Source organism: Anser cygnoides, chromosome 1 (genome assembly GCF_040182565.1).
Source record: "Anser cygnoides isolate HZ-2024a breed goose chromosome 1, Taihu_goose_T2T_genome, whole genome shotgun sequence".
In the NCBI taxonomy this organism is placed as follows: Eukaryota; Metazoa; Chordata; class Aves; order Anseriformes; family Anatidae; genus Anser; species Anser cygnoides.
This window is the reverse complement of record NC_089873.1, coordinates 88,369,104-88,395,258: the sequence shown is the minus strand read 5'-3', so window position 1 is coordinate 88,395,258 and position 26,155 is coordinate 88,369,104. Positions and strand designations below refer to the sequence as shown.

The following is a 26,155-nucleotide window of genomic DNA, read 5'->3' as shown; positions in this document are numbered from 1 at the left end:
TTTAGTGGATTTTTATTTATGGCATGGTACAAATGCACTGTTATTTCTATGCTACATGTAGTCAAAGGAGAGAAATTTTAAAGACTTCATAAATCTGGGGTCTGAAATGGTTATTTTATGCCAAATACCCCATAGCTGTAATTCTGTGTATTTTCACTCTAGCAACATGTAAGTTCAAAAATCCACTCACATAGTAGGATCTCAGGATCTGCCAAAAGCAAAAATCTCTTTAAAGGTGCTTTTTTTGTGCACAAAGGTATATTGAGGACTCAAGTTTTTGGTGGACTCTGCTTCTGAATTAATAGAGTTCCTCAGGGCTTAAGTTGATAAATGACAGTTTGAAGGAGACAAACAGTGATGGAAGGGCAGACAGTAGCCTGTCCCTCATAGAACGTCTGTCTATCAGCTAATTCTCTTCTTAGTCACATTTTTAAAGATTCTATTGAGACTTTTCTGAGCTTTTCTTTTTTAATGGTTTGCCTTTATGAATTTGTTTTGTTTTTAAGGAGGAAATTATTATGACAAGAATCACATCATTATGAATCAGCCAGTAGAGGACAAACATTCACAAAAATGGGACATTGAAATATTTTGAGTAAAACCCACCACACAGATGGACCTTATGTTGTTTATTAACATCTGGAGGAAAAAACCTACTACTGAAGTCATGCACCACTGGAACCTTATGCAGCAAATCCTCTCTGCTTTCATTTGTGCAAAGCACCAACTCCTAAAACAACTGGATTTTGCTCAAATCTGAAGGATGTGAGGGTGAGCTAATTAATGTCTTTCCACCGGGACTGTACTCTGAGCTGATTCTTTTAGAGGCCTCTCCTATGAAAGTCGCTGTTACTTTTCATCTAAAGTATTAAAGTAAATGCAGAAGGCTAGACAGAAGTTTTGCAGGATATGAACTGCAAGAGATAAGATGGAAAAGACTCTTTAGAAATGTTGTCTTTTCCTTTCTCTCAAAAACTGATGAAAGCTCACTGAAGCATGAATGCACTAATGAGCCTGAAAGAGGTGGAGTTGGATTTTTATGTCCCAAGGGAAACAGTTCAGGCTCTAAGCGATCCTGAACCTCAAATCGTATCTCTTGCTAAAGTGCAATTTATTTTGTTCATAAAGACAACTTTGAACTGGAATTCCCAGCTCAGTATATGAAATGGGGCAATAATGAAAATCTGACTGTTACTTTCCTAACGTTACTGGTAGGCCTTTATCTTCATTTGTTTTAGCAAGACCAAATTTCCAGATTTAGGAACTTGTTTTGCAGATCCATGGGCTGTGTCCAACCCGTGAAATTGTGAGTAATCCCTGAAGATCACTTTTAATACATAGGCATAGATGCATATATCAAGAGAATCAGCTATCTTGGGTCAGGCTAGATTTCTACAAGGGCTTACTGAATTTAGAACAGTGATGATTTTACTCTAGCTTGTTCTCATGCATATAGACTAATTTAATACAATATAATTTGTTCTTGAAGCCATGCCTTCCTTCAGAAGGTAACTCACCAAGTGCTAGCAGCCTGCATTCCAACTTGATTAATGTCAAAAGAACAGTGTAACTGTATTTTAAGGTTCCTCTGGCTCATCAACATGTCCATCTTAGCCCAAAGGAGCAGGAATTAGACTAATGAAGACCAGTCCAGCATGCTTGCAGTTTCCTCAATTTCAGCAATATGCAGCCATCCCACCTGCTGTCACTTAAGGTAGGGAAGAGAAAAATACTTTACTGGACTGCAGTTCTTGCAGGCTTGTAATAAGCATGTTCCTCACTCAACACGGACAAATACGTAAGGAACTGCAGACACTTGTAGGGCTGTTAACCCCTCAAGTGGAATAGAAGTCCATTAGTTCACTGGTATCTTCATTTTGCATGTCACTAAATTAATCTACTTTATTGAATATGTAATTTTTTTTCCTTATTTGTATATTCAGGGTATGTATTTCTATAACTATTTAAAGAGTTTAGATTAGTGAAAAACAAAGCTATTTTAGTTTCCAAAAGCTGTAACTATTCCAGTGCACCCAAACAGGATTCATCCTTAAGCAAATAAAAACCCATAACCCTATTTGCCACAGAAGTAAAATATATGGATGTCTATTTTTGTATGAAATGGAATTCTATATAGAACTATTTAAAAAAGTCTACTTGCACTTAACTTACTATTTTACATTCTAAAATTATCATAAATCTGCTGTTTAAATAACAGATTTCCAAATGTATGTATATATTTTTACAACTAAAGCACTTGTTTTGCTTTTTTTAATATGTCAGTATATCATGTTCTACATGTGACTTGCTTTCTATATGCAATTTTAAAGCCTGTGTAAAAAGGTCTAGTCTTTTAAATCAAGAACAACTAAATCATATTTGGTGTGCCAGTGTTATATAACCAAGTAAAGAAGGCTTTTGTACTTAAGAGATCTTGAATGTAAAATGCTAAGCATGTATATTTTAATTGTATAAAACTTTTTAGGAGGAATCTTTTGCCTGTTGGTTTCTTTTTAAACAAACTTATCAAAACACAATAATAGTTTTTAATAGATGTCAAGCGTATTCCTGTAAAGTATTTTCTTTCAATTGGCCAAAAAAACAGAAATAAGTACATTCAATAAGTGACTGCCATTATATCGGTTTGCATATTAAATGTAGATTTTAAAGTATTAAAATAATTGCAATACTGCCACCGGAACCCACTCAGGTGAGTGTTGGAGATACAGATGCCAGGTACAGGTTTGGGTTACTTTCAGATTAGGAAGGGACAGAGGTTAAATACTAAACATTTGTTTATTCGACAGGTGACAGCATCTTAAAAAAAATCAACAGCATGGGGAAAGTAAATTGAGCTGTTTACAGCTGTGATGAAGGGATTTTTCATAGAATATCCCCCAGGAACTAAGGTACTTAAAATCGGGCTTCATTATCTAAGAAGTGTAAGACATCAATAATTTTGGTGGAGATACAGAATTTTTCTAAGGGTATTAACAGTCTGGCAATTAAAAGTAACATGAACTGTTCCACTATTAGTGTTTCTGAGCAGCTTACCTGTTGTCCCGATGACCACTTTCCCAAAGCACTAAGGAAACTAAAAGAACATTCAGCATAAGAAAGTAGCAAAGCATGTATGTATTTGCGTATGCACACACATATTGCAGTGTGTTGTTAGACAGCAATACAATCCAAGGGCTGGATGGAAAGAAAGAAAAAAAATGAGTCTTTCTTTCAAGAACTTCTTAATGGCCAGAAATACTGCTTCCATGAGGAGCTAGTTTACAAAAGCATTAAAAAACTTCAATTAGACATTCAGTCCATAGTGACAAGGCAAGGTTTTCTTTCTCTGCGTCAGAAGTAAGTTTAAGCTCTTTAACATAAACAGTACTGCCACTCCAAATCTGCTTCAGTGCATCCAAGTATGACAAAGGAAAACGCAGTCCATGAGTCTGCTGGGAGAAAAAAAAAGGAAACGAAAAACCACTTCAGTGTTCACAAGTACAACATGTCTATTATTACACAATGTTTAAGACATAGGTACTGATCAGCAGGTGCTCCTTTCCCACTTCACACTGGGATTTCTGAGTGCATCCTGCATAAAATCAGTATCATCCTGCTGATTTTCTTAATAGAAATACAGCTGAAATCTCTTCTTATATGAAAGCTGTGCTTACATGCTCTAGCACCTCTTACTGATGTAGAGAGACCTAAGGTACATGTCTTCCTCTTATGGCTTCTGAACTGAGGAAGCAAATGCCTTTTTAAATTTACACTCTTGCCTAACCCTACCCATTATTTTTAGAAGAGGATGTAAGTTTGTTTCTTTCTGTTACACACAATCTTTAGGAATAGTTTGACAGAAGACCTAGAAGACCTGTCTTGCCATGGCTGGAGACCTTAAGGGCAAAAAGCTATAGTCTTAAGACTTACATATATTGTCCAGCTGCCAGTATGAGACCTCAGTTACCAGTTTTCTCTAGAGGTTCAGCAAAATCTACCTTAAAAAGTAAGCAACTGACAGGCAAAAAGCCTTGCTATATATAACTGCTTAGACAAGAGTTTTGCCTCTAAGGTATATTTGTGGACACCTGTATCCAAGGGTCAGGTCACAAGCCTGACGTAATAGCATCTCACTGTCATAAATTGGAACAAAAAGATGCAAAGCTTGCAGCCTCTTCAGGAATATTGTATATACCCTGAGTAAGCATGAAGGAGAACCACCTGCAGCCTTATTAATAACAGAAGTTCCCTCTTTACACTTCAGGAAGAGATTTAACTCATTACTCCTGATGCTGACCCACCCTCCCACACCACCCTAAAATAGGCACACTTACCTTGCTCTACGTAACAGGGCTAACATCAGAGGCTAACATCATTTCAAACTGGCATAAACACACTGTCCTGCAGAAGGTACAGTGACCCCCTGCCACTACAGAACATGTGCCAGCATATAGCTACATTACCTAGGACATAACTCAAGGCATGCATAAGAAATCTGCAGCAAAACCCAACAAGACAACATAGCTTTTTTGTGTGTGTATGTGTTCATAAAAATGAAGTGGGGAACAAACCTGTGATACACCTTCCTCACTGGTAGTATCATCGTCTTCTGTCCCCATCATGTGAGTTTCTCTCCTGTTCTTTAAAGAATGATACACATACACCATCTCTTTGCGAACTTCATCCTAAGAGACAGCAGGAAGAAAATAGTTACATATGGCCCGCATCCTCAAATTCATCACACTCAAGTGACAATATTATCTGCCTAATTCTGGCATCCACTGTAGTATCAAGAAAAGGAAATCACCTTCCTAACATAATGATCCAACAGCTAGCTATGACAGAAATAAGGTAGTCTACAAAACATTTATGGAAGATTTTGAAGCCTTTTCTGCCTTAATAATGCCTCTGCTGGACTCACATGCCATTTAAGGTGCACCTCCTAGAAGGTCTTAATGAAGGAATTCATATCGTTAAGTTTCCATCATACTGGTCTGTCTCTTGAAAATCATGTCTATCATTCCTTGGTTAAGCTGTGCAAGCTAGTTCAGTGCTCTGTGGGCAGATCTCACTGAGAATTTGAGGACACAAGTCTTCTCTGTGTGATCTCATTCAGATTTATCTGTATGACATCAAATGGAGTTGCAGCAACAATTGCAAAACAGAGCTTCCAAAACCCACATATTCTCACAGTAATACAGACACAAACAAAATAGGGGAGGAAAATCAGAAGTTATGCTATGTTTTTTTCTTCACAGGGAAACAATTTACTTGTGGAAAAAAAAAAAAAGTACAAGATGTCCTAGGTTTTGGTTTTTTTTAATTGAAAACAAACAAGACAACAAAATAATTCTGTAGAAGTCTGAAGTCTAAAATTCTAGAGCAGTCAGTTTTCTCCAATAACTTTTTCAAATTCATACCACAAACCTTCATAGCTAAGAAGCAGACTGGACACAACATAATCCAAGATGCCAGCATCTATTTTATGGAACGATTTTGTTTTCGTTGGCAGCAGCTTAGGGATAAAGATCACTCAGAGGTGAAGACTAAGCGCATAGACAGCCTGTAGCAGCTGCAATAGAATTCCCCTTTCTAAGGAAACCTATTTGTGCTCTTGAACACAAAGAATAAAATAAATAATTAAATCCATTATCAAGAGCTGTACAGTTCATTTAGTGGTGGTAATGATCCATCCCATCTAATCTCAGATGAAAACCATGCACCTGCCATGCAAAATCACAGGATAAATTTAGTTCTGTAGATCTCTTCCAGAAGGCAAGAACAAGCCATATTACTGCTTGACAGCAACTCCAAGATCTCCTACCAAATCCTAATAGGATGTATTATCCAGCTAAGCAATAATTGCAGGACCTTTTCAGACAGACCAGTACAACAGTCCAAGACCCTGTTTCACACTCTGCAACACTCCCACACACCCGAAGTGCAGAGGGGTACCTTCCTTATACTTACAGAATTCTCTTGATCGGGCTCCACCGTAACTATTGCATGATCCCTAAACTGCAGTCTAATTTGGCTATCTAATTTCGGCAACTTCCCACCTAAGAAAAAAAAAATTCTTCATTAGAAAGGAAGGAAACCATATAAGTGGTGCAAATTAGCCCTACTCTCCTAGCCTTCTTCTTGTGGCTACATTTCCTGTTAAGCTATGTTTCGACATCTTTCTCAAACACGAAGCTCACACTAGACTCCAATCTTTGCCTGCCATAATACACAAAAAAAATCATAAAAGGAAGAGTTAGCAACAGCTCTACCATAACATCAGCAAAGGGAATAAAGAGGTGGTAAACCTCAAAACCTACCTGGAGTTAAAGGATCAGAATCGCGTCCCAAGTAAGGTGGCAAACGGTTCATAATGAAATCCTTCTTCATGTCAGATGATCTCAGTTCTTTGGTGTTTTCCAGGCGGTCTGCAAGCATTCTCAAAATGCTGCTCAGTTTTTTTGTTGAGTCTGCTATATCCACCTGCTGAATATTCACACAGAGTTGCTCTCACATGAATTTAAGCTAAACAGAGACTATCCTAAAGAGAAGGAGGTGCAGTGATGATCTGGACAGTCCCCTTTTATCTTTCCAAAGGGTAACAACATTTATTCCCAAAACAACAAGTGTTGTTTATTTTACACGTTCCATGTGAGCTGAGCTGTTCACACAGCAAAGCTGATGCTCAGTTTTCCTCACTGTGGGGCTAACTGCAATGCTAAAGGGCTTGCAAGCGTACTTGAAAGAGAGACTTGTTCTCTCTTTCACAGCTAGACAACCATAAAAAGGACACAGAACAATTTACAGCTCCACTAACTTTTAAAGAGTCAGAAGTTTGACCTGATGGAAACTACACCTGTCTGACAGCTCCAAAGCAAATAACATTGCTTTGAGAAGGAAGCGAGCCATACAAGGACACTGCGATATTAAAGAATACGCATTGCTTCAGCTGCACCAAACCTCAGAACAGTCATCCTGAAGTCTTCAGAAGAAGTGGTCTTGCTGCAGGACAAGACAGTGCCATTGCACTGAGCTTTCAGAGCAGATCAGCAAGATACACACTTGCTTCAGTACGAAAGTTTCAGCTGGATGAACTATTTTTCCCCGAGTCCCACCTATTTACCATGAGCAGTTGCCTTGGTATGCCTGTCCGCAGAGCCACGTCATCTTTTGCAGTATCAAACACAAGGCCAGGAATTGCATCCAGTAAGAAGTCTCCCCAAGAGCTGTAGGACAGGAAGGAAAAAGAGAATTACTAAAATAGCTGCACTGAAATAAAAGAGGCATGCTTTCCCCTACCTATGTCTGGTGCCATTACTACCTGAGAAAGTATGACTTATTATAGTCTCGTTTAAGGGGGGGGTTATTATTTATTTATTTATTTTTAAATAGATCTTCTCCACTCAGGAATGGCTACACACTGGGAGGGAAGGATTCTGGCTGATAAAGAGAATTAGCCATCTTATACTTCTTACTGCTTCCCTCCTCTTCCCCCAAATCTCCATCTGTCAACAACTATCTTCAGCTACTCATTACTTTGGCAAAATGCCCTGCTTATAATGAACTCCTCCACACTTCTCTTCCTGCCTCAGGCTGGGATCTGGCCCGCACAAACCTTCCCCCAGCGCACAGTGGAGTCCCTTTTGTCTCAGTGCCTAAGATCCCTGAACACACCACTTCCATCAGCAGCTCCCCCCTCACGGCTCTTTCTGCACACACACTGCTTCCACAGCAGTCACAAGGAGACTGATCATCCTCCACAATAAGGAACAGCTATTTTCAAGGAGCTCTTCCAATTTTCCAGGGAAATGTTTCCAGACCATACTTCCTTCTCCAAGCCAAATCAAGGTACCATAGCAAGCCTATAATAGGACTGCTGCTTACTTTACATATGCCTGTTGAAAGCGATGCAGAGACAGGCTTTTACACTTCATTACCTACAGCCGGGATGGTAATTCCACTTTTTATAGATAGAAGAACGACACTCCTCAAGCTTTTCGTTTTTCCTCTCCTCATCCTTACACAGGTGCTCAGGGAATATGCTTCCTGAGGACACCACTTCTCAGCGGGCTGGTATTTGGCTTGTGCTTTCACAGAGAAACTGCATTTACTCCACACAAGCCCGTCAGGTCACCGTCAACCCGATTACAAGGAACTTGTCTGTCCAACACTGCTTGACACGTAAGAACTCTGTATGGATCAAGCTGGACAAGATCTGTTCTGCACATTCAGGAGCACTCCTGCCCACTGAAACGTAAAACAGCAAATCCGTCCAGCCCAACTACCATCAACACACCAAAATACACTTCTTCTGGAGTCAATCCTCTGTCTATTCAGTTCACTGCATCAGGGAAAGCACCAAGTCAGCGCAGGGAAGTGGTGGCACAAAAAGGGCAGGGAAATGGAAGAAGAGGACGTGTTTCTGGAGGCCACTCGCTGCTGATCAGCTTGGGTGTGCCATCACACTTAGCCAAAGCAGCTCAGCACTTACACTGTCACCTACATTATAAATGAGCTCGAACACTCTTTGCAATGGCCATCAGTGCTTACAGAATATAACTTTTTTTTGCCTTCTCAATAGAATATTGTAAATTAAAATCAGAAGAACCCTTTTTTTTTTTTTTTTTTTAAGAAGACTCATTCCTCTGAGCATCTTCACCTTAATTTTCCCTCCACCATGGCCACATTAAGAGTTACTGGCAGTATAGACATCCTGGGGTTACAGCATGGTGGTTAAAAATAACATCTTATGATCATCTAGAGCATGCCCAAACTTGTTCTGCCCTATTTTGTGGCTAAGAGAAATCCTTCCCAATTCCTAACTCTGGCCAATAACTCCAAGGCCAGCATCTGAGAGAGGCTGATTAGGTCACAGCAGTATTTCCCTGTGTGATGAAAGGTTTCAGTGGGCACAAGCATTAGATGTGTGTCAAAGGAAACCTGACTTGCACGCATGTGCTGGGGAGATGAAAAACACAGATAAGTAGAAAATATATGCGAAGAAAGAATTTGCTGCAAGTCTATCAGAACAGGCGTGGGTGACTACAAAATGTAGGAGAGAACAAGATGAAAGGAGTAACCCATGACTCTTTCTCTGGTTTATGAAATGCCCAATAATTTCAGCCACTGATGACAGATTTTTAAACACAACAGTGAGTTTACTTTTGTAACATTATCTTCCACATTAAAGTCTACTGCTGGTAAATAATAAAATAACCCATTAAATGCACTGAGTTTGCTGCGCAAATACCTCGTAAACAGGCCACTTCACACAAGTGTTTCCCTCCTCTCCCTCCCCCAGCCTCCAAAACTTCAATTCAGCTACCTGAATACTGGCTTAAATTTTGTTACTAACTGCAGGGAACATATATAGTAGTGGGGTACCCACATATGTTCCATTCCACCATATTTCTAGGAGGAAAGTAACATGCGCTATCCCTGTATTAGTCAAAGGGAAACAAAATATAGAAGGGCTAAATAGAATGAAGGCAGAAAAGAGCTAAGCAACATTCGTTACAAGGTTTTATTTTAACAACAAGACCTCACTTTGAAACAACAGTTTCAGGTCTGTTGTATTCACACACATCACCTGGCAGATGAAAGCCATTATCAGAAAAGCCACTTTTTAGAAAAATAAATAAAGAAAGAATAATTACTTGTTTTGGTAGGTGCTGATGGTCACGTGTGTAGAATAAGATATCCCAGGAGGAGTGTCAGCTTGGTGAATAGTCCCTCTTGGGAAGTACAGCAAGTCACCAGGCTGCAAGAAAATGAAAAGAATCGGTATGTTTAGGGCACCTGGTCAAACCTTACTGTGCTGTTGCCAAAATAGAGGAAATACTCTCTGAGCAGACTGACTGACAATGTGGTTTGTTTCTGGTTTTTTAATCACAAAATAGGGAGATCCTCCATAGTATATTTTAATAATATAAAGCACCTTATGCCAGGAAGTCTGATACCTTGAACTCCCCAACTTACTACTAATATTTATTATGCACCTGTCTGAAAGAACAAAGCAAGCTTTTAACAGTACAGAACATGCACATTCCAGCTCAGCTGCATAAAGGTGTCAAAGCCGCAGCTGAGATGAACCTGCTGACAATACACTGGGCTAGCAGAGAAGAAGTGCGATGTGAATCCAGTCAGATCATGTCAAAGGAAAAGGTCAGTATCCACAAGAAAAGCCAAATATTCTATAAAGATTGCAGTCTGTTGCAATACTATTGTCTGAAATTTTCAGTTATAGCACTTAAAAAAAAAAAAAAGGTACAACCTTTCCCCTCCCTAACTTTTTTCTTACCTATCTAAATAAAATTTCCACACAGATAAAAATTTAGATTAGGAAGTCAAGGTAAGAGAGAAGTACGCAGCACACCAAATTGCCTCCAAGAAGGAAAAACATCAGTTAATTATAGCTTCCCCTATAAACATCTATATAGCTGTATAGCAGAGTCAAAGAAAGAATTCATACACCAACAATGGTGAAATCTGATTCCGTTGTAATTTTACTGTTTCTTAAATTTGCTCACACCAGAAGAATCCAGGATCATCACTGTTCAAAGCAGCTTTCACTGCAGTGCAACTCCTGTTCTTCTTATCTGCTTGGTAGTCTCACCAGTGTAAATCACGTGAACCAGCAAGCACAACAATCATCAATTAAAATGACCAGATTCTTCACAGACTCTGGGTCGCAACTCCCAGAAAAGGACAGAGCAGTTCCCAAGAGACACGAGATTCTGATCACTTCTTCTTCTGAACTGGATGAAGGTGGGGATATCAGCAAAGTAAATGGGAAATCATTCTTGAAGGATAGATAGCCACTGGCCACGTAAGCTCTGTGCTTGACACCAGTAACAATCCAGCTGTGTCCACGGCCTGATGAGGAGTCACCAAGACAAACTGCCGTTTGGGACCTCCTACACCAACTAGCATGCCTTCACGCTCATTCAGCTACCAGTTTCTCAGAGAAGGGGAGAAGAACTCCAATACAGCCTCTGACCAGTCAATTTGTTCTAAGCTGCCCATGAACAGCAGGCAGAAATGCAAAAAATAGGAGATGGGAAATATTTTAGATGTTTAGGGAGGAAATACCAGTCTATACATTCCTGTCAGAGACCTTCATACAGACAACAAAAAGAAAAGGGACGCAGGAACGGAACACCAAACATAAAAGTAAATTAAAAACTTGGAACATTTTCAAGCCCTTTTCAGGGCCAGAGGCCAGTATCTTCACTGCAGTAACACCTGTACAATGCCTTGTGGAATATGGCATTATTCCATAAAAATCAAAGGCATTGAAGTCCAACCCAACATGTTCCAGAAAGAAAACATTGAACTGTAATCTACTAGACTTCGCATCAACCAATACATCCTGACAACTGAAAATTACCATCTGACAAACTGCACAGTCAGGAAGATCAGTATCATATCCAAGCTAAACCACTCTTCCTAAACTACCTACTTCCAAAGGCAAGTCTGAAAACAGGAAAGAGCAGGGACCTTGCAGAGACAGGACACAAGGTAGAGAAACTAACGAGGCTTCCAAAACAGAGCAGCCCTACCTGTTGGGTAAGTAACACACTTCTGAAGTACAAATATGTAAAACAGAACAGGACAAGATATGCTGCTGTCGAAAGGGTTGCATTAATTAATCTTAGTGAAATATTCTATTTTAAATAACAAAAAACAGCCAAACACTTGATTTTCAGGTTTGGAAAAAGAAAAAACAATACATCAATTTAATATGTTTTTTAGTTCACGCTTCTGTTTATCGGTCAGGTATAATATTTAAATCCAATTCACCAAAACAGTGAAAAACTTTGGTAAACTTTAAGTCTTAGTGCACAGATGGGTCAGACTTGAGTGATTACAGACAGCATGTAACAGCATAAACCATTTCATAACCATGCTTAAAACCAGTGCTTTTTCTACATGGAACTGCACAAACATGAACCAGGATTCTGGGTGCCCAACTTATAAAACACTAAACAATTTCCAGAAAGAACTGGTTTCTTGGCCCATTATTTAAATACTAAAGCAAATGATACCTTTGTGAAAGGATAGGATAGTTAGACAACTGCAACCTAAATTTCTTACGCTCAGAGTGTTTCGTGCACCAACCCTGCCCTCAATTTCACAGCCACAAGAATTGAGAGTACTGTTTTTAAGAAAAGGACCGTTTTAAATATAACTACTTTTCAGGCAATTACAGCTCAGACCAGTTAAAGCAATTCAATTACAGTACCTTTAATACAAATTCATGTGTGGGATTCCCAATCCTATCTTCTGATTCAACGTTATACTCCCGAGCTAAATGCACCGTTGGTTTATAGAGTCGCCAGTGTTTCTCACCTTCTAGCTGAAGGATGAACACCTGCAAAAGACCAAATGCACAGTGAAGCCCTGCCTCCCCTCACACATTCAACTAATCCGAAATGTCAAGCCATCATTTTACTTGGAAAGTCTGTGGAAGCATGCCAGAAATCAGAGAGAAAAAGCAAACAGAAGGGACACGAGCTGAATTATTAGGTGTATATATGTAGAAATTCCAATGTAGAAATTCACACCTGACATATTTTTTTAGGCTCTACTTAGAGATGAGGAGAAGAGCTGTGAAGTAAGATCTGCTTTATCCTGTCTAAGGTAGGCACCTGGAAATCCCTGTTTCTCCCAATGATTTTAAAAAGGCGTTGGACGACTAACTTAAAAGTAACATCTTCCACACAGATATTCAAAATGTTAGGCGATACGGGTCTCACCACCAATCACTGGCAAACGGTGTCATAAACACCTAGGGGATGCTGTGAGCTAGGGGCTGATGACACATGCCAGAACACGCAGAAAAATGAAACTCCAAATGTAGTTAATGGGGAAGATAAATGGTGCGACAGCCCAACTTCAAGATGTGCTTGAATCCAGTGGTTATTTGAGTGCTTCTTTTAGAAGCTAATCTGAAACGCATTTGGACCACAGGACTCCATTATCCCAGTAACTTCTTAAAATCAGCAGGCCCAGCAAATGGGAACCAGGACCACCAGGCTGCTTCCAGTGAAAAATTGCAAGTAATTTGTAACGGAAAAAAGAATTTCTAGATTCTTGGGGGTCTGAATGAAGTGAAAATGAAAAGAAGGTGCTAGAAAGTTTCTGCAGCTGGCAAAACAAATTTTCATCTAAAGAAAATACCAGGCCTGGAAAGCATACTTTATGGGATAGTACCATTAGATACCTCAGTACCTTTTCAGTGAAATTTCAGAGAGGAAAAAAAAAAACAACCACACGGAAACACTTGCAATCAATTACCATAAGTGGAAAAACATTTTTCTATAATGTTAGATTATGTGAGGGGATGAAAAAAAAAAAAAAAACAGAGAGAGGTATCCACTGCCACTAGCAAAACCCCCTGCAGAGCTTCACGGCCAAGGTCGTGCTGTCCTACCTCAACATCGTCGTAGTGAGGGGGAAGGCCCTGTGACCCCTGCGGAGTAATGTACACATTTGACCCAACCAGGGACCCGAAGTAACACTCCAGCTTCTCCTGAATCTTCCAGAGCTCCTCCTTTAGAGAGAAAGGATGATGTTACTACTGAACAGTTCAGCCAAGCCAGGCTGTCTCCCAGCCCGTAGCCTCCCTTGTTGCCTGGGAGGTTCTTCTAGTGAATTACCAACATCAATAACTGGGAGATGGAGGCTGGGAAGGTGGAAGCAATGAGTACTTGCTGCCAGGGTAGAAAGGTGTTCCTGCAGAAAGCAAGCACTGCAGAAGCAAAGATCTGCTATAAAGGTAGTCAGTAAGCCAAGGAGTGGTACATGCTACCAGATATGCTACACAGCACTGGTGTTTGCTCTCTTCCCTGTGCTGTCTTTAGGTTGCAAAACCAAAAAGGGGCTAGATATAGAGGAAAAGAAACCAACCGTCATCCCATGAACTGCAAAACATCTGAATACAATAAACACATGCATGACTTGCATTATATTAGCCAGCATCAGAGAGAGCGTACAAAGGTTAGAGACCTGTTTCCAATGCCTCCAATTGCAACAGAAACCAAGCAACACTCTGCAGGTACACAATCAAGGAGATGAAGTATCTCTGACTTGTTTTTATATGCCTCTGAGATTTTGCAGTGTATGTATCAGGATTTGTTTGTGGAATAAGCCACAGATTTATAATTCAAAGCAAGAATCTCTTGTATCTTTCAACCTATTAAAACTACTTTGCTCCCCCACAACTAAAATATATGTATTAAATTTTAACAGATTCATGCCAAGAGATGCTTTTAAAAAAACCTTCAAAGCACCAAGCTACTGAGGTACCATCAAAACAAATCCTGAAGAAGACTGATAAGACTTCATTCTCCCTCTGTTATCACTCATATATGTTAACACAGGCTCACAGGCTGCAGTTTAAATTAAAAAAAAAAAAAAAAAAAAAGGAACAAAGGAACTCTAATAGCTAGCACACAGAAGTTTTAAGTCATCTATCTGCTAATTTTAGCTAAGCTGAATCAAGGTGCTGCAACTCTGGGCTTTTCAAGAATAAAGAGACTAACACTTTACAAATCGTTACTTGAATCTAATTTTCAAACAGTTATAGCGAAGGTCAAGATAAGTACAAGGTACTGGGGAAAAGAAAAAGAAGAAAATATAAACAAGCATGTCTTACTGCAGCAAAATACTTGAGGTTATTACTCAATTCAACAAGGGATTTAAGCAAATATTTAATAACAGAGCTCCCCAAAGATTTTTGAAGAATGCACCTCAGATCTAACATTAAGCTATGAACCAGACACATATTCAGTACGAGAAGCTCAGGTGCAATGTTTTGAATAGACCCAGTACAGAAGGCACAAAGCTTTGGAGCTAAGCCCCAGCCCCCTCCTGAGTTTAACGTATGAAATAACCAGCTGACGTACAGCACGTGAGCCATGGCTGAGGCTGGCAGTGCTCCCTGCCCAAACTCCACTTTGATTGTTTTTCATTTTCTTCTCTGAACAGGTTTTTCTCATTAACTCTGAGAGTTTCTTCTCTGAACTTCCTTTCAAAAGCATGTTTGTTTATTAATTGTGTGGGCATATTAAAGAACAAACTTTACTCACCCATGTCTGACATGTGACAGGTAATGCACCAAAGGGATGACTCTCACAGCAAAAGATGCCGAACTACCCGAGCCACCCAAGGGCAACTTCAGCCAGAATTTATGCACGTTCAGCTCAAGCTCTACATTTCAACATAAATCATACAACATCTCAACTGCAGATGCCCCTGTCACTGGAAATGCCAGTGGCACTTGACCTGGTATCAGCCAACAATACTGATGCAGCTGTATACTTGAGTCCTTACAGACCACTTCATAATTAAATTGCATTGACACCATGGGACAAAAAAAGGACTACTCAAATCCAAGTATAAACACCCAAGTCCTTTACACAACTGTGCAGATACCCGCTGCCTCATTCTGAATGCATGAAGATTGCAAAAGCATCAAAAAGAACAAAAAAGAGAAGACAATCACCAAAATTGCAGTGGTTCACATCTGTGGTGCAATTCAAAGCCCATCCATTGTCAAGAATTGCAAAATGTCCTGCAGATCTTTTACATGATTTCACACCTTGTCTTCTATTATAGGAAAACGGCATAAATACTCCATTTGCAGAAGAAAACAATGGGGCAGAAAGAATAATTTAAGCAGGCACAGATAGATAATCATCAATTTTGTGAACTTAGATCTTTCTGAACTTGTATGTAAAGCAAATTTTTAAAAAGGAATACTTAATTTTACAGCGTAAGTCAGATTTGTTCTTACTGCAGACCACTGAAATGTGTGCAGTGCAAAAGTATAAACTGACTTTTAATACAGTTCACATATAGATTTTAGCAGGTCATTGATGTGAGCTGCTTCACTAGGATTTACTGGGGACAGAGACGAAGCTGTGTCTAGTATGTGTCAAGCAAAATATGCTGCATTATAAAACATGTATTAATTATATTCAAATGCATGAAATGACCCAACCTTAAATCTCTGAGGCTGATGAAACTGTATTGTTGCCTTTTTCTGGTCAAAGTCCTTCTTCAGCTGCATGTAATTCACTTTGCCTTCTTTATTTAAAACTTTCTTTTTTTCATTCACACATCTGCAGATATTTATATCACGCCCATAGTACAGACCCTGGCTGCACAGTTCCTTCAAATCTGGCAGCTGGAAGAGAGACTGGTAATAAGCAGCCAGCAGGAGATCATTTCTCTGAACAAGCAGTGGCTTTTGTTCCCAATACTCCCTGAAAAACACTTCTGGTTTGATGGGAGAGATCAGGCTTCCAAAGAGGCTGTCTGGGCTCTCAAAACTCATGACTGGCGGCGAACAAGCTGCTTCCACCTTTGCTCGTTTACACTGCACCTGCATTTCTTTTCCCATTTCAGCTTGCCTCCCTCCTTTCTTGGGCATGTTCCTGTTCAAGAGGAGAGACAGAACAGTCAACCAGCAGCACAACCTCGAGGGCCCTGAGCAGCTCCTCTTGCCTTCTCCACTGGAGTACAAGAGCACCCCAGGAATGGCTCTGCTTTCAGATGCTCACTATTTGTTCCAAGCAGCAGGAAAAAAGAGAGTCCGCAGTAGGTCTCCAATCCACTCTCAGATCCTCAGCAAACTCCAAAGGACTCTACTGGAAGCTGTGGCTCACAGAAGTTCAAATCCCACACCTGAGTTTATACTAAAAACAGACACAATGAATCCAAACGGCCACACTCGTGAGATCTTTATAAATACAGAAATCCACCCACAAAAAGAACCCTTGGTAGACTGGTCTTCTGTAGCAGTAGCTACATTTTATAAAAAAACAAAACAAAACAAAACCCTTATATGTAAGAGCTTTAATGATAACTTGCAAAGGGGGTGGAGAGGGGACAGAATGAGAAATTTGGACCCTATTACACTTCCTTGAAACACACCAATGTTGGAAAGAAGCACAGCGAAGACTTTCCAACCACCTTCCAGCTGCAGCAAGATGGGGAAGGACATATGGAATTTCAAGTGCAGAACCCCACCTGTTAAGCCAAGCTTTCCAGCTGCCGTACATATCACAAATCCATTGTCTTTACTCAAGTCATTTAAACAACTACCTGTTTTGAATATAATAAAGAATTGAATATGTCATTGTATAAAACCACCCACTACATTAACGCCACTTACACCCAACATAAGCCATATCTCATACAGCCACAGGTATGTGCCCCTGGCACAAGTATGACACACTGGAAGCACAAGCACCGGGTGGGCAATGAGACAGGATTGGTGTGAGGGATGAAGGAACACCAGGTTCGGTGGGGAGGGTGATACAGTTGGTGCGAGCAGTTACACCAGCCTCCAAAGACCCAGGAAACCCTCAAGCAGCCTCCAAAGACCTAGAAAAGCACCCTGTACGTGGATCACCTGCTGGAGGCCACAGCCCCTGGGAACATCGTGAAGTTATCATGCTGCAGGGCCCGGTGTTAGTCATCCTCAGCGCACGGCGACACTGGCCCACATCTGTCATGGTCTCTACACTGTGCTTTGGATGGCCAGCTCTGGCTAAACTAAGTCTACAGAAGGGAGGGAATATTTTTAGGGCCTTCTGCTGACGCTGTGCAATTACAGCAAAAACTAAAATTATAAGGTTCTGCTTCCATCTTTGTAAAGCTGTCAAACTTTGTGGTTTATGTAGAATGAAAAGTTTTTTTTTTTTCCCCAAATTGCACACATTTAATTTTAAAGTTGGAAGTCACTTAATTTGTGGGTTTTTTTGTTTGTTTGTTTTTTCCAGGTAGATAATATGTTCATATATCATTATGTAAAAAATAAAAAAGATAATTCACAAAGGGCTCATCTGCCAAGTTTTCAGGAAAGTTAAGGCAACAATCAAGTAACGGTAAGTCTAACACCATAGTACGTACAGACATACTTGCGTTAACTTTAGATCAGCACCAGCAGTTCATCCCGAGTGGCTCAAAGCCCCACGCAGAGGTGAAAGCCAGCCTGAGAAGCTGAGTTAAGCATCCTGACAGAGAGCCAGCACCAAGCCCTCCAGGACTGCAGCTTGCTTGCTCTGTCTGGGCTGGCTGAGCCCAGCTAACCCTGGGCTTGTCTGAGCAGGATTGTGAAACCAACACGCAAGGAGTTAAAACATGCTGCAGCTTTCATTTGGCAGTGAAAATGACAGCTTTACTCCCCAAAGTAAACGCTCTTATGCTTTTATTTACGCAGAATCCTTATCACAAAACAAACTCTAGTTCTGGTGTGTACGCACAGTGCGAAGTTCTCCTACACAGCTGCATGCGTCCTCACTGCCACACCAACTCCCTAGCAAAGTGTTTCATCAGCAGCTCCTGTGCCTCAGCAGTAACTGACAGTCACCGAAGTACAGCAAGAGGGAATGCTCATCACCACCGGACACTCCTCGCTGCAGCAAGCCACAGCCCTCAGCAAGAAGTGGGAATGCTCAAAAGGACTGAAGGTTAGCCCACGACTGCTAGCAACCTCTGACAATGCTGCAGGCATTGAGATTTTGCACTGACACCCCCAAAGCCGGCAACTCAAATCCAACCAAGACCAAACTGCCCGTTTTGTATCCCAGACCTAAATCCATCCTATCAGCCTCATGCTCACGCACAGCCTTCAACAGTTAAATCCCGGTAAGTACTGCTCACAGAACTGGGCTCCATTTACACAGCATGCTGTGCTGCCGTGTTTTATTGGCTTATTAGAACAAGCAAGAAAAACACAACAGAGCGCACCACTTCTTGCTTCAGACAGGAGTTATTCCACATCAGTATTTTCCCTGTCACACACCTGTTTATGCTTAAACTTACTGAGAGTTGAGCCCTGCTTCTGAGCGCAGGCCTGTAAAGCAGCCCTTACGCAGCACGGGGTGTGTGGGGGGGGGCTCTGGCAGAAACACTTGGTCACAGCTATTCTTAGGCCACACAGCCCTGCTGTTTCCCACCGCCGCGCTACCACATGTGGGTACCATTAAACTTTTTCCAGAAAGGAAAAAAAAAAAAACACGGAAAACCGTGCTGCAGGGCCAGCCGCGGACCCCAGCCAGCGCTCACACGTGCGGCCACGCCAAGGGGGGCAGCTACCAGCCGCGAGGGGCACCGCCTGCAGCACGCCCAGCGGGCAGCAGCCCCCGGGGGCCGCGGTCTGACGATCCCCGGAGCACCGGGGCGACTCCTGGCACCCCTCTACCCCCCGAGGGGGTCACCCACGCTGCCTCCTGCTCCTGCCCCGGCACCCAGCACCCCACGCTGCCTCCCACCCCGCAGCCGGGACAGGCAAAGACGCCGGGCTGCCCCGATGTCCCCCTGCTCCCCGGCGGGGCGGCTGCTGGACGGTCCCCCCCCGCCGCCATCAGCCGCCCCCCGCCGGCTCCGCTCCCCCCCCGGACCCCCGGGCTCACCCTCCCGAGCACGGGGCCGCTGCGCGGGGCGGGGCCGGAGGAGGTGCTCGGCGGCCGCCACAAAATGGCGGCTGGGGGGCGGTAAGGGATCGAATGGGAAGCCTCGGGGACAGCCCGTGTTGCCGAGCGTGATGGGTTAAAATAGCAAATACATCGCAAAACCTTGTGGTTCTTTGCGCGAAGTTTTACTGTGTATAATAACTAATTAATGGTCTGGGCTTTCGCTGCGTTGTTTTTTCCTGGACCTGAGTCTCCTTCTTGTGTCCCTCTGCTGAGGCCTTTGACTGACGGCGTGAAAACTTCTCGAAATATTTTTAGTTGCCTTTATTAAATATGTCTATTAATGGGTTAATTTTACGTTGGCTGCAAGATGTCAGAGAAATTGTTAGGTAGGTTTTGCTAAACTTGTGTTCTTGTGTACTGATCACCTGAAGAACAAAAAATAGAACTACCAGCAAAAGGTGAAATTTGGAAACCTGAGCAGCCTCTAAGTATGTGGCTAATATACGTGGAAAGTTGTATTGGGCACATGATAGTTCCTAGAAGGACTTCTCAAAGATAGATAACAGAGGAGACCGTGTCCTAGCAGCACTCCGGAGGGAGATGTTGCCTTAAGATAACAGAAATAATAGAGCATCCAAATATCACATTTACCTATCACATCTAAAATAGCAGCTCAGATTCCTGCCTTTTTAGAAAATTCTTCTGCAGTCCTGTTTCTTCTTGTGGTAGAAATAACTCCTGCTTCCATGGCGCTAATTGGGTCCCTTGGAATAAATGTTATGTGTTTCCATGGGGTTCCACATTCACTAATACATCCAAACTCCTATGTGCTGAATAGAGAGAATGGCAAAACATAATACATGGAAAAAGGGGATGGAAGGGAATAAAAGACAAACACTTTTCATCGTATTCTGTCCTTGCGTCTTTACCTCCTGGACCACTTTGGTCTCCAGATGACCAGGACATTGTTGCCATTCAGTCATGAAAAATACAGACCGATCAGCATGTGGATTTGTTACAAGGAGATAAATTTTGCCAGGGCTGAAACTAAAGCTATGTACATATGTATATGAATTACATAGGAAAATTTAAATTTCTCTCTCAAGCATTTTCTTTCATTGGACTGTCACTTTAGAAGAAAAAGAAGATATTCTCTGCTTTCTAATTCTGTCCTCTTATTAGTTCATCGTGACGTCACTCAGCATCCAGGACACTTGCAAAATGTATTAAATTGAGATCATTTTAGTGTAAACACTAATAGTTAGGATATTCAAAGGTGTAACTTTTTCTAGCCTTCTGAAAAACAGGTCACTGGCATGAAATTCTGCTTACTTCTTCCACAAAAATTATAAAGCTTTGAAGTGTGAAGTAGTTTTCCAGACTTAAATTTTGCAGCTTAATCACCTACATTAACACTTCCAGGATGTTTTCTTAATCCAGATGGGTGTACCAGCAGATGCTAAAAATAGGGAGGCCACATCCTGCGCTTCAGCTGGTCAAAGGAGCAATTACAAGCTGTTATTTCTGTTTTCCAAAAATCCACAAAGTATTATCAGCATAACTGCTTGAATACCACTAGGGTGAACACTCAAACAAATATGTATTTACATAAGTTTTAGTAAATGCTGTGGGAATTAAAACTCCCACATTTGACTAGCTGCAAAAACGGCCACAAATAACAGGAGTGGGAAATACTTGTGAATACTTTTGTAAAGACTCTCATGCTGGTTTGTCTAGACAAAATGACTAAAAGTATTTACTACCATACCCTTCCGGAAGGTGACACAAACTTCAAAAGAGGGTCATCTGAATTTTAGTCAGCTAATGCTCAGAAAGCCCTCTAAAAATAATGTATTTAAATACTGTTTTTTATTATTTTACAAGAAAGGATCTGTGAAGCATAATTGATCCTGGTATCATCCCTATCACTGCATTGAGAAGATAAAAGTCATAAGCTTTGCTGAAAAAAGTTTGCAGTAAGTTTCATCATCATAAGATGCAATCCTCGTCATTATCATAATAAAACTCGCTATATAGTGAATTTCTCATCACTTTCCATGATGAGAATACTTTGCCAATGGTTACATTCACACTTGCAAAATAAATACAGTTTTCTCCATCAAAGAAAACTAAACTGCTTTCAGGTACCTGTATAGGATGTGCTGGGAAAGTAAATGCAGGCATGAATCTCTTTGCCTATACGCTTCCATGTGTGGGTCAGTTTGCTGGCCAGTCTACACGGGACTTGGGCAGGCTAGACTGTAGAGCCCTTGCTGCTGCAGATCCTCTAAGATATTTAGAAGAGGGAATTGTTTTGGGTCAAGAAGCACTTGGGTACTTTTTCTGTCAGAGGCTGAAGATTTACTTTTGGATAAATACTTCTTCCCATAAGGCAGATAAAAATTTTATGTGAAAACAATGGTGTTACATTAGTTCATGCTATAAGTTTAGGGCACACACATCTGGAGCAATTAGATGGGATCTTCTCAGGCAATCTGGAACATCTGTGCAGGATGCATTCATAATAGCAGTGCAGTAACAAGGATGATATGGTAATTTCTTTTATATATTTATATTACACATCTGCTCAGCTTGAGGTCTGGTGTGCCGTTGCTGTTGCCAAAACCGTGCATGTCCTTTGGCTTTACGTTCCCAGCATTGTCATTCCTGGTACAGTTCTCCTTTCCATGTCAGGATTTCCTGGAAGAGTATCAAAGCTGTCTTAGCTCTGATCATTTTTTTGGCAGTGACTTGACTGCCAAAGTACCCACTCACTCCATCAGATTTCAATCAGCCTGCATGCAATGTGTCGCCAGCTTTTCCAGCTCTGTAACTGAGAGCTTGACAAATGCAGCTTTTTGAAACAGTATGAGACATCACCATGCTATAATCAAACAATATTGGAGTAGGAAAATCATATAAATCCAAGAGTGGTTCAGACTTCCAAATTTATTCCCATTTCCTGATCTTAGCCAAGCAGTGACCAAGCATTTACCTTTTCACGTTTTCTGTTAACACAAATTATCATTTTGAACTGAATTTGTAAATGTGAACTCACTTCATTAATTGACAGACAAAACCAGGAAATTTAAGTGGAAAATGTTTCTTATTTGGGAAAGTCACAGAAGTAATCTTGATTCTTTCTTGGACCTGTGAACACTTTTTGTGTGTGTCCCTGAACATCTTTAATTCAACCTAAGGAGGTTGAATTAACCCTTCAACCTAAGGGTTCCATGCAGGACTCATCTGGGACCAGCAGGTTTCCTGTATATGGCTCTGTTTTGGCACAGCTGCTTCTTTTTATTTCCTGTGTGTCTCAGGTGTTGGTGTGGTAACTTGAGCTGTGATAGGGACAAGTGCTGCAAGCAAGCATGTACAGCATCCCCTCACTGTAACTTCCAATCTCTGAAGCCAAGGGTGGGACAAAACCCCAAGTTCATGTATACGGTATAAAATGGAAGAACCAGATTCTGCTGAAGACACAGTTTGTTTGCTTTCTTGAAAAAGTATTCTAAAATCTCTTCCTCAAAGGCTAGGTTTCTGAATACAGAAAGCAGGTGATTACAGCAGGCCTACATGAGGCACAGGTGTGTGGGTGTCACATGAAGGGCACACCTTGTGCAGGTGATACTTCACCAGGGAGGTGGCTGTAAGACACTGAGTGCATTGCATCTGGGATGCTATTGCTTTGCTACCTCAGGGACTAGTGATCAAGATCTCTCCAGAACAGAGGTCCCTCCCAGTGATCCCGTGGAAAGACAAGTACAGCTGACAGGGTGAAGGGTTTTCTTGAGGCTTCGATGATGCACCATGTACAAAGCTCCATTAACTTTGCTTCCTGCTTTCTGTACTATCTGAGGACAAAGGCTCCTGAGGTGTATACAGGTTGCCTAGCAAAACAGAAATGCAGCAGGTGAAACAGGAATAGGAGCTATTTGAAGGCGATTGGTGCTGACTGAAAACTAACCTGGACAATAAGTGGAGAACAAACAGAAAGGCTGATTAAAGAGGAATAATTATAGTGCAGATAGACACTGAATAATACATTGACCAGGAGCTGCTATCTGTTTAGGTGTGTGATAAAGGGCTCCCTTAGTGAGCAAACTGCTTCTGTGCTACTGCAGCAGTAGCATGTGCATTCGGTTGTCCCAATGAAGCACCACACAGTCCAACTGAAAAAACAGGCTCATGAGAATTTTTCATGAGCAGGTTTGCTGCTAAACAAACCTGCCTCGGTTTGACACAGAAGCCAGTTTCAGAAACTTTCAACCATTTTCTGTACTGCTGTTGCATTATTTTTAGAGCACAATGCTACTCTCATACACAAAATAACATCTAGCTTATAATGATTTCTGTTCATATGTACAAACCCCAGTAAAAAAAGTTGAACACGATATACACACTGGGAAATATAATCCTGGAATATGTGTCAATGACATGATTGTTCTGCAGAATAATCCTGCCCACATTTCCTTTCAGAGATCTCTTTCTCTTGATGCGAGCTGGGCCCACGTTGGAGACGCTGGTTGCTCGTGCCCGAGTTGCATTCTCTTCACAGCGGTCAGAAAAAGCAGTCAGGTCCATGTCCACGTCCGGGTCGTGGTAGCAGCCATCAAAAGCCATTGCTTGCACTGCATCAATACTGTACATTCCTGATGCCTGGCAACAAAGAATAGTTATTCTGCATCTAGCAGGAGCCATTTTAGTAATTAATAATTAAATAAAACACAAAATTAAAAAAGCTTTCTCTTCAGCGCTGTTCCCCATATTGAGAGCATAAGGAGAATGTGGTTACCTCCCAGTGTATCTACCCCAAATACTGCTACCTGTGGGGCCTGGCCCCCTGTGGAGGACATGAGCGAGTAAAGGGATATATGTGAGAAAACACACTTGTCTGACTGATTATTGCCAGCTGACTTACATGTGCCCTTGCTTCTGAAACAGAAAAATCAAACTCTGCATTTCCTGTAGGTCTGTGTTGCTGGAGCTATTGGACTTCAAACATTTCCATGGTTTTTGATAGGATTATCAAATCATGTGAGCAACATATGCATCCTTTGTGTATTCTTCCCTTTGTGATATTCCAGCAAATGATTTCACATATGGGGATATTCTTGAAGCAAAGTTTTTAAGTGAGTGCTTCATAGAAAGCAAATGTTTACAGAAATATAAACATTTCTACTTCAGGCACACTTTTCAAAAAAATGAAAAAATGACCTTGTCATTCATCTGGTCTTGGCACAAAAAAAAAAAATCATTAAACCCATCTGCCTATCTGAAAATGGGGGAGCAGGAGAAGGATAGGCTGTTTCACAGGGAACAGGAGGAAATATCACAGTGACTACATTTTAGTGTATATTTCAGAGAAAGGAAAAAAATGAAAACACTCCCTTGATCAATAGGCATTTGAGAAACAAAATAAAGATTACTTTCCTCTGGGCAGGGGTGGGGGGAATAATAAAAATCAGGAGATGTGCTCCTTAACCTCTGCTACAAGAAAAGGAGGGAGAGAAAGCTCAGACCTTCTCAAGATCTGAGAGATTAATACATTTCCCCCCTTCGGCCAAGAAAAAATGAGATACAAAATGGAGTCACAGAGATGGTTACAGTACTATTATCACGGTTTTGTATCAGGATTATTTTGTGGCTTCTATGATACTCCTGAAGGCAGCAAAACACAGATCATTGTACCTTGCCCCTTTTTTTGAGTTGTTTTCTCTCTTCAATTGTGGTGAGATAGTTCACTGCAGCATATTCGATGACAGACAGGAAGACAAAAAGGAAGCTGATCCATAAATACACATCCACAGCCTTTATGTAAGACACTTGAGGCATTGAGGCACTTACTCCTGTGATGATGGTTGACATTGTCAGCACTGTAGTTATGCCTGCCAAAGAAGAAGGGGAGGTTATCATAATACAGGCCAGCTGGTTCTGATTAGCTCATCACCAGTTGCTTGGACAGCACAGCTCTGTGAGGGCAGATGATTGAGACTGCTTTTAACTTCACTGAACAGGCTCTGAAAAGTGGAGTGAACCATGAAGGACCTATCACATACAATACTGAAAACTGTCTCCACTCATTGTGCGTAGTTAGAGCTGCAGCACACCATGTTTGAGCAGTGGGGACAAAACGCTGCTGATTCAGCAGTGCAAGGAATACTTTCTCTGACAGCTTTTCTATGACCGCTAATTGGCAGTGAACATACATTATTTGTAAAACTCCTGATGCATAACTTTCTTTAGAAACCCACGCATAAATTAAAGAACATGATCAGCAAAAACATCTTGAGAACATTACAAATGACCTACTGAGAATTAAAACTTGATTTTTCAATATGAAGTTAAATTTCTTACAAATAAAATAGATTGGTAGATGCATTAATAAAACTAGGTATCATAAGTTGGTTTTAGACTAATATATTTATATCTCATGTATTAATAGTTTTAGACTCTGCCAACAGAAAGGCAGATTATTATAGCTATAGATAAACATTAAGGGCTGCCTCAGTAGATGCAAGTTTGTTTCTTAAAGATTCTCAAAGTTTTCACTTGTCTAAGAAATACAGCAACATACAGTCAGCTTCTGGGACCAGTATCAGCGAGAAGAAAGAGCAGGAGCTTCATCACTAACTCTTAAACTGACAGTTTTAGGACTCAGATATATTAGGGATACATTAGATATCTTAATATATTTCCATCAGATTTTCACAGAGATGCTAATC

At 41.0% G+C, this 26,155-nt stretch overlaps 3 protein-coding genes across 24 annotated transcripts in view; 1 reads left to right on the top strand and 2 right to left on the bottom strand.

Moving 5' to 3' along the window:
- Positions 1-2,491, top strand: part of CRYBG3 (crystallin beta-gamma domain containing 3) — a 94,809-nt gene extending 92,318 nt beyond the window's left edge. For both annotated transcript variants that reach the window (XM_048071606.2, XM_048071607.2), the window contains one exon: positions 507-2,491. In XM_048071606.2, coding sequence (XP_047927563.2) covers positions 507-595 — 89 coding nt within the window. In that variant the 3' untranslated portion in view covers positions 596-2,491. The remainder of the gene's footprint in view (positions 1-506) is intronic.
- Positions 2,492-3,116: 625 nt separating this feature from the next.
- RIOX2 (ribosomal oxygenase 2) lies at positions 3,117-19,504 on the bottom strand. 4 transcript variants are annotated; one of them, XM_048071633.2, is made up of 11 exons: positions 17,931-18,076; positions 16,569-16,703; positions 16,007-16,442; positions 13,436-13,555; positions 12,245-12,373; positions 9,657-9,760; positions 7,124-7,226; positions 6,321-6,486; positions 5,971-6,059; positions 4,572-4,685; positions 3,117-3,452 (listed from the first exon to the last, which is right to left on the bottom strand). In XM_048071633.2, the coding sequence occupies exons 3-11, from the start codon at positions 16,436-16,438 to the stop codon at positions 3,291-3,293; spliced, it is 1,419 nt and encodes a 472-aa protein (XP_047927590.2). In that variant the 5' UTR covers positions 16,439-16,442; positions 16,569-16,703; positions 17,931-18,076; the 3' UTR covers positions 3,117-3,290. The 4 variants fall into 4 exon arrangements, with proteins under 4 accessions (XP_047927590.2, XP_013042432.3, XP_013042440.3 ...); XM_013186978.3 differs by lacking the exon at positions 17,931-18,076 and adding an exon at positions 17,423-17,558; XM_013186986.3 differs by lacking the exon at positions 17,931-18,076 and adding an exon at positions 17,423-17,555 and having other exon boundaries at positions 3,117-3,449.
- Positions 19,505-22,361: 2,857 nt separating this feature from the next.
- GABRR3 (gamma-aminobutyric acid type A receptor subunit rho3) overlaps positions 22,362-26,155 on the bottom strand; it is a 36,236-nt gene continuing 32,442 nt past the window's right edge. For 17 of the 18 annotated variants that reach the window (XM_067001853.1, XM_067001913.1, XM_048071616.2 and 14 more), the window contains 3 exons: positions 25,122-25,318; positions 23,834-24,089; positions 22,362-23,320 (listed from right to left, as the gene is read on the bottom strand). In XM_067001853.1, the coding sequence (XP_066857954.1) occupies positions 23,256-23,320; positions 23,834-24,089; positions 25,122-25,318 (518 nt within the window). In that variant the 3' untranslated portion in view covers positions 22,362-23,255. Of the gene's footprint in view, positions 24,090-25,121; positions 25,319-26,155 lie in introns of all 18 variants that reach the window. The other variant, XM_067001902.1, reaches the window with a different exon arrangement.

Bases quoted from the DNA above. Each gene is read 5' to 3' on its own strand.
- RIOX2 (XM_048071635.2), bottom strand. From the start codon at position 16,438: ATGCCCAAGAAAGGAGGGAGGCAAGCTGAAATGGGAAAAGAAATGCAG. The intron at 13,556-16,006 runs GTTGGGTCATTT...TTCTCTCTAAAG, and splicing joins ATCAGCCTCAGAGATTTAAG to GAGGAGCTCTGGAAGATTCA. The intron at 6,487-7,123 runs GTAAATAGGTGG...GTGAATATTCAG, and splicing joins TACCAAGGCAACTGCTCATG to CAGGTGGATATAGCAGACTC.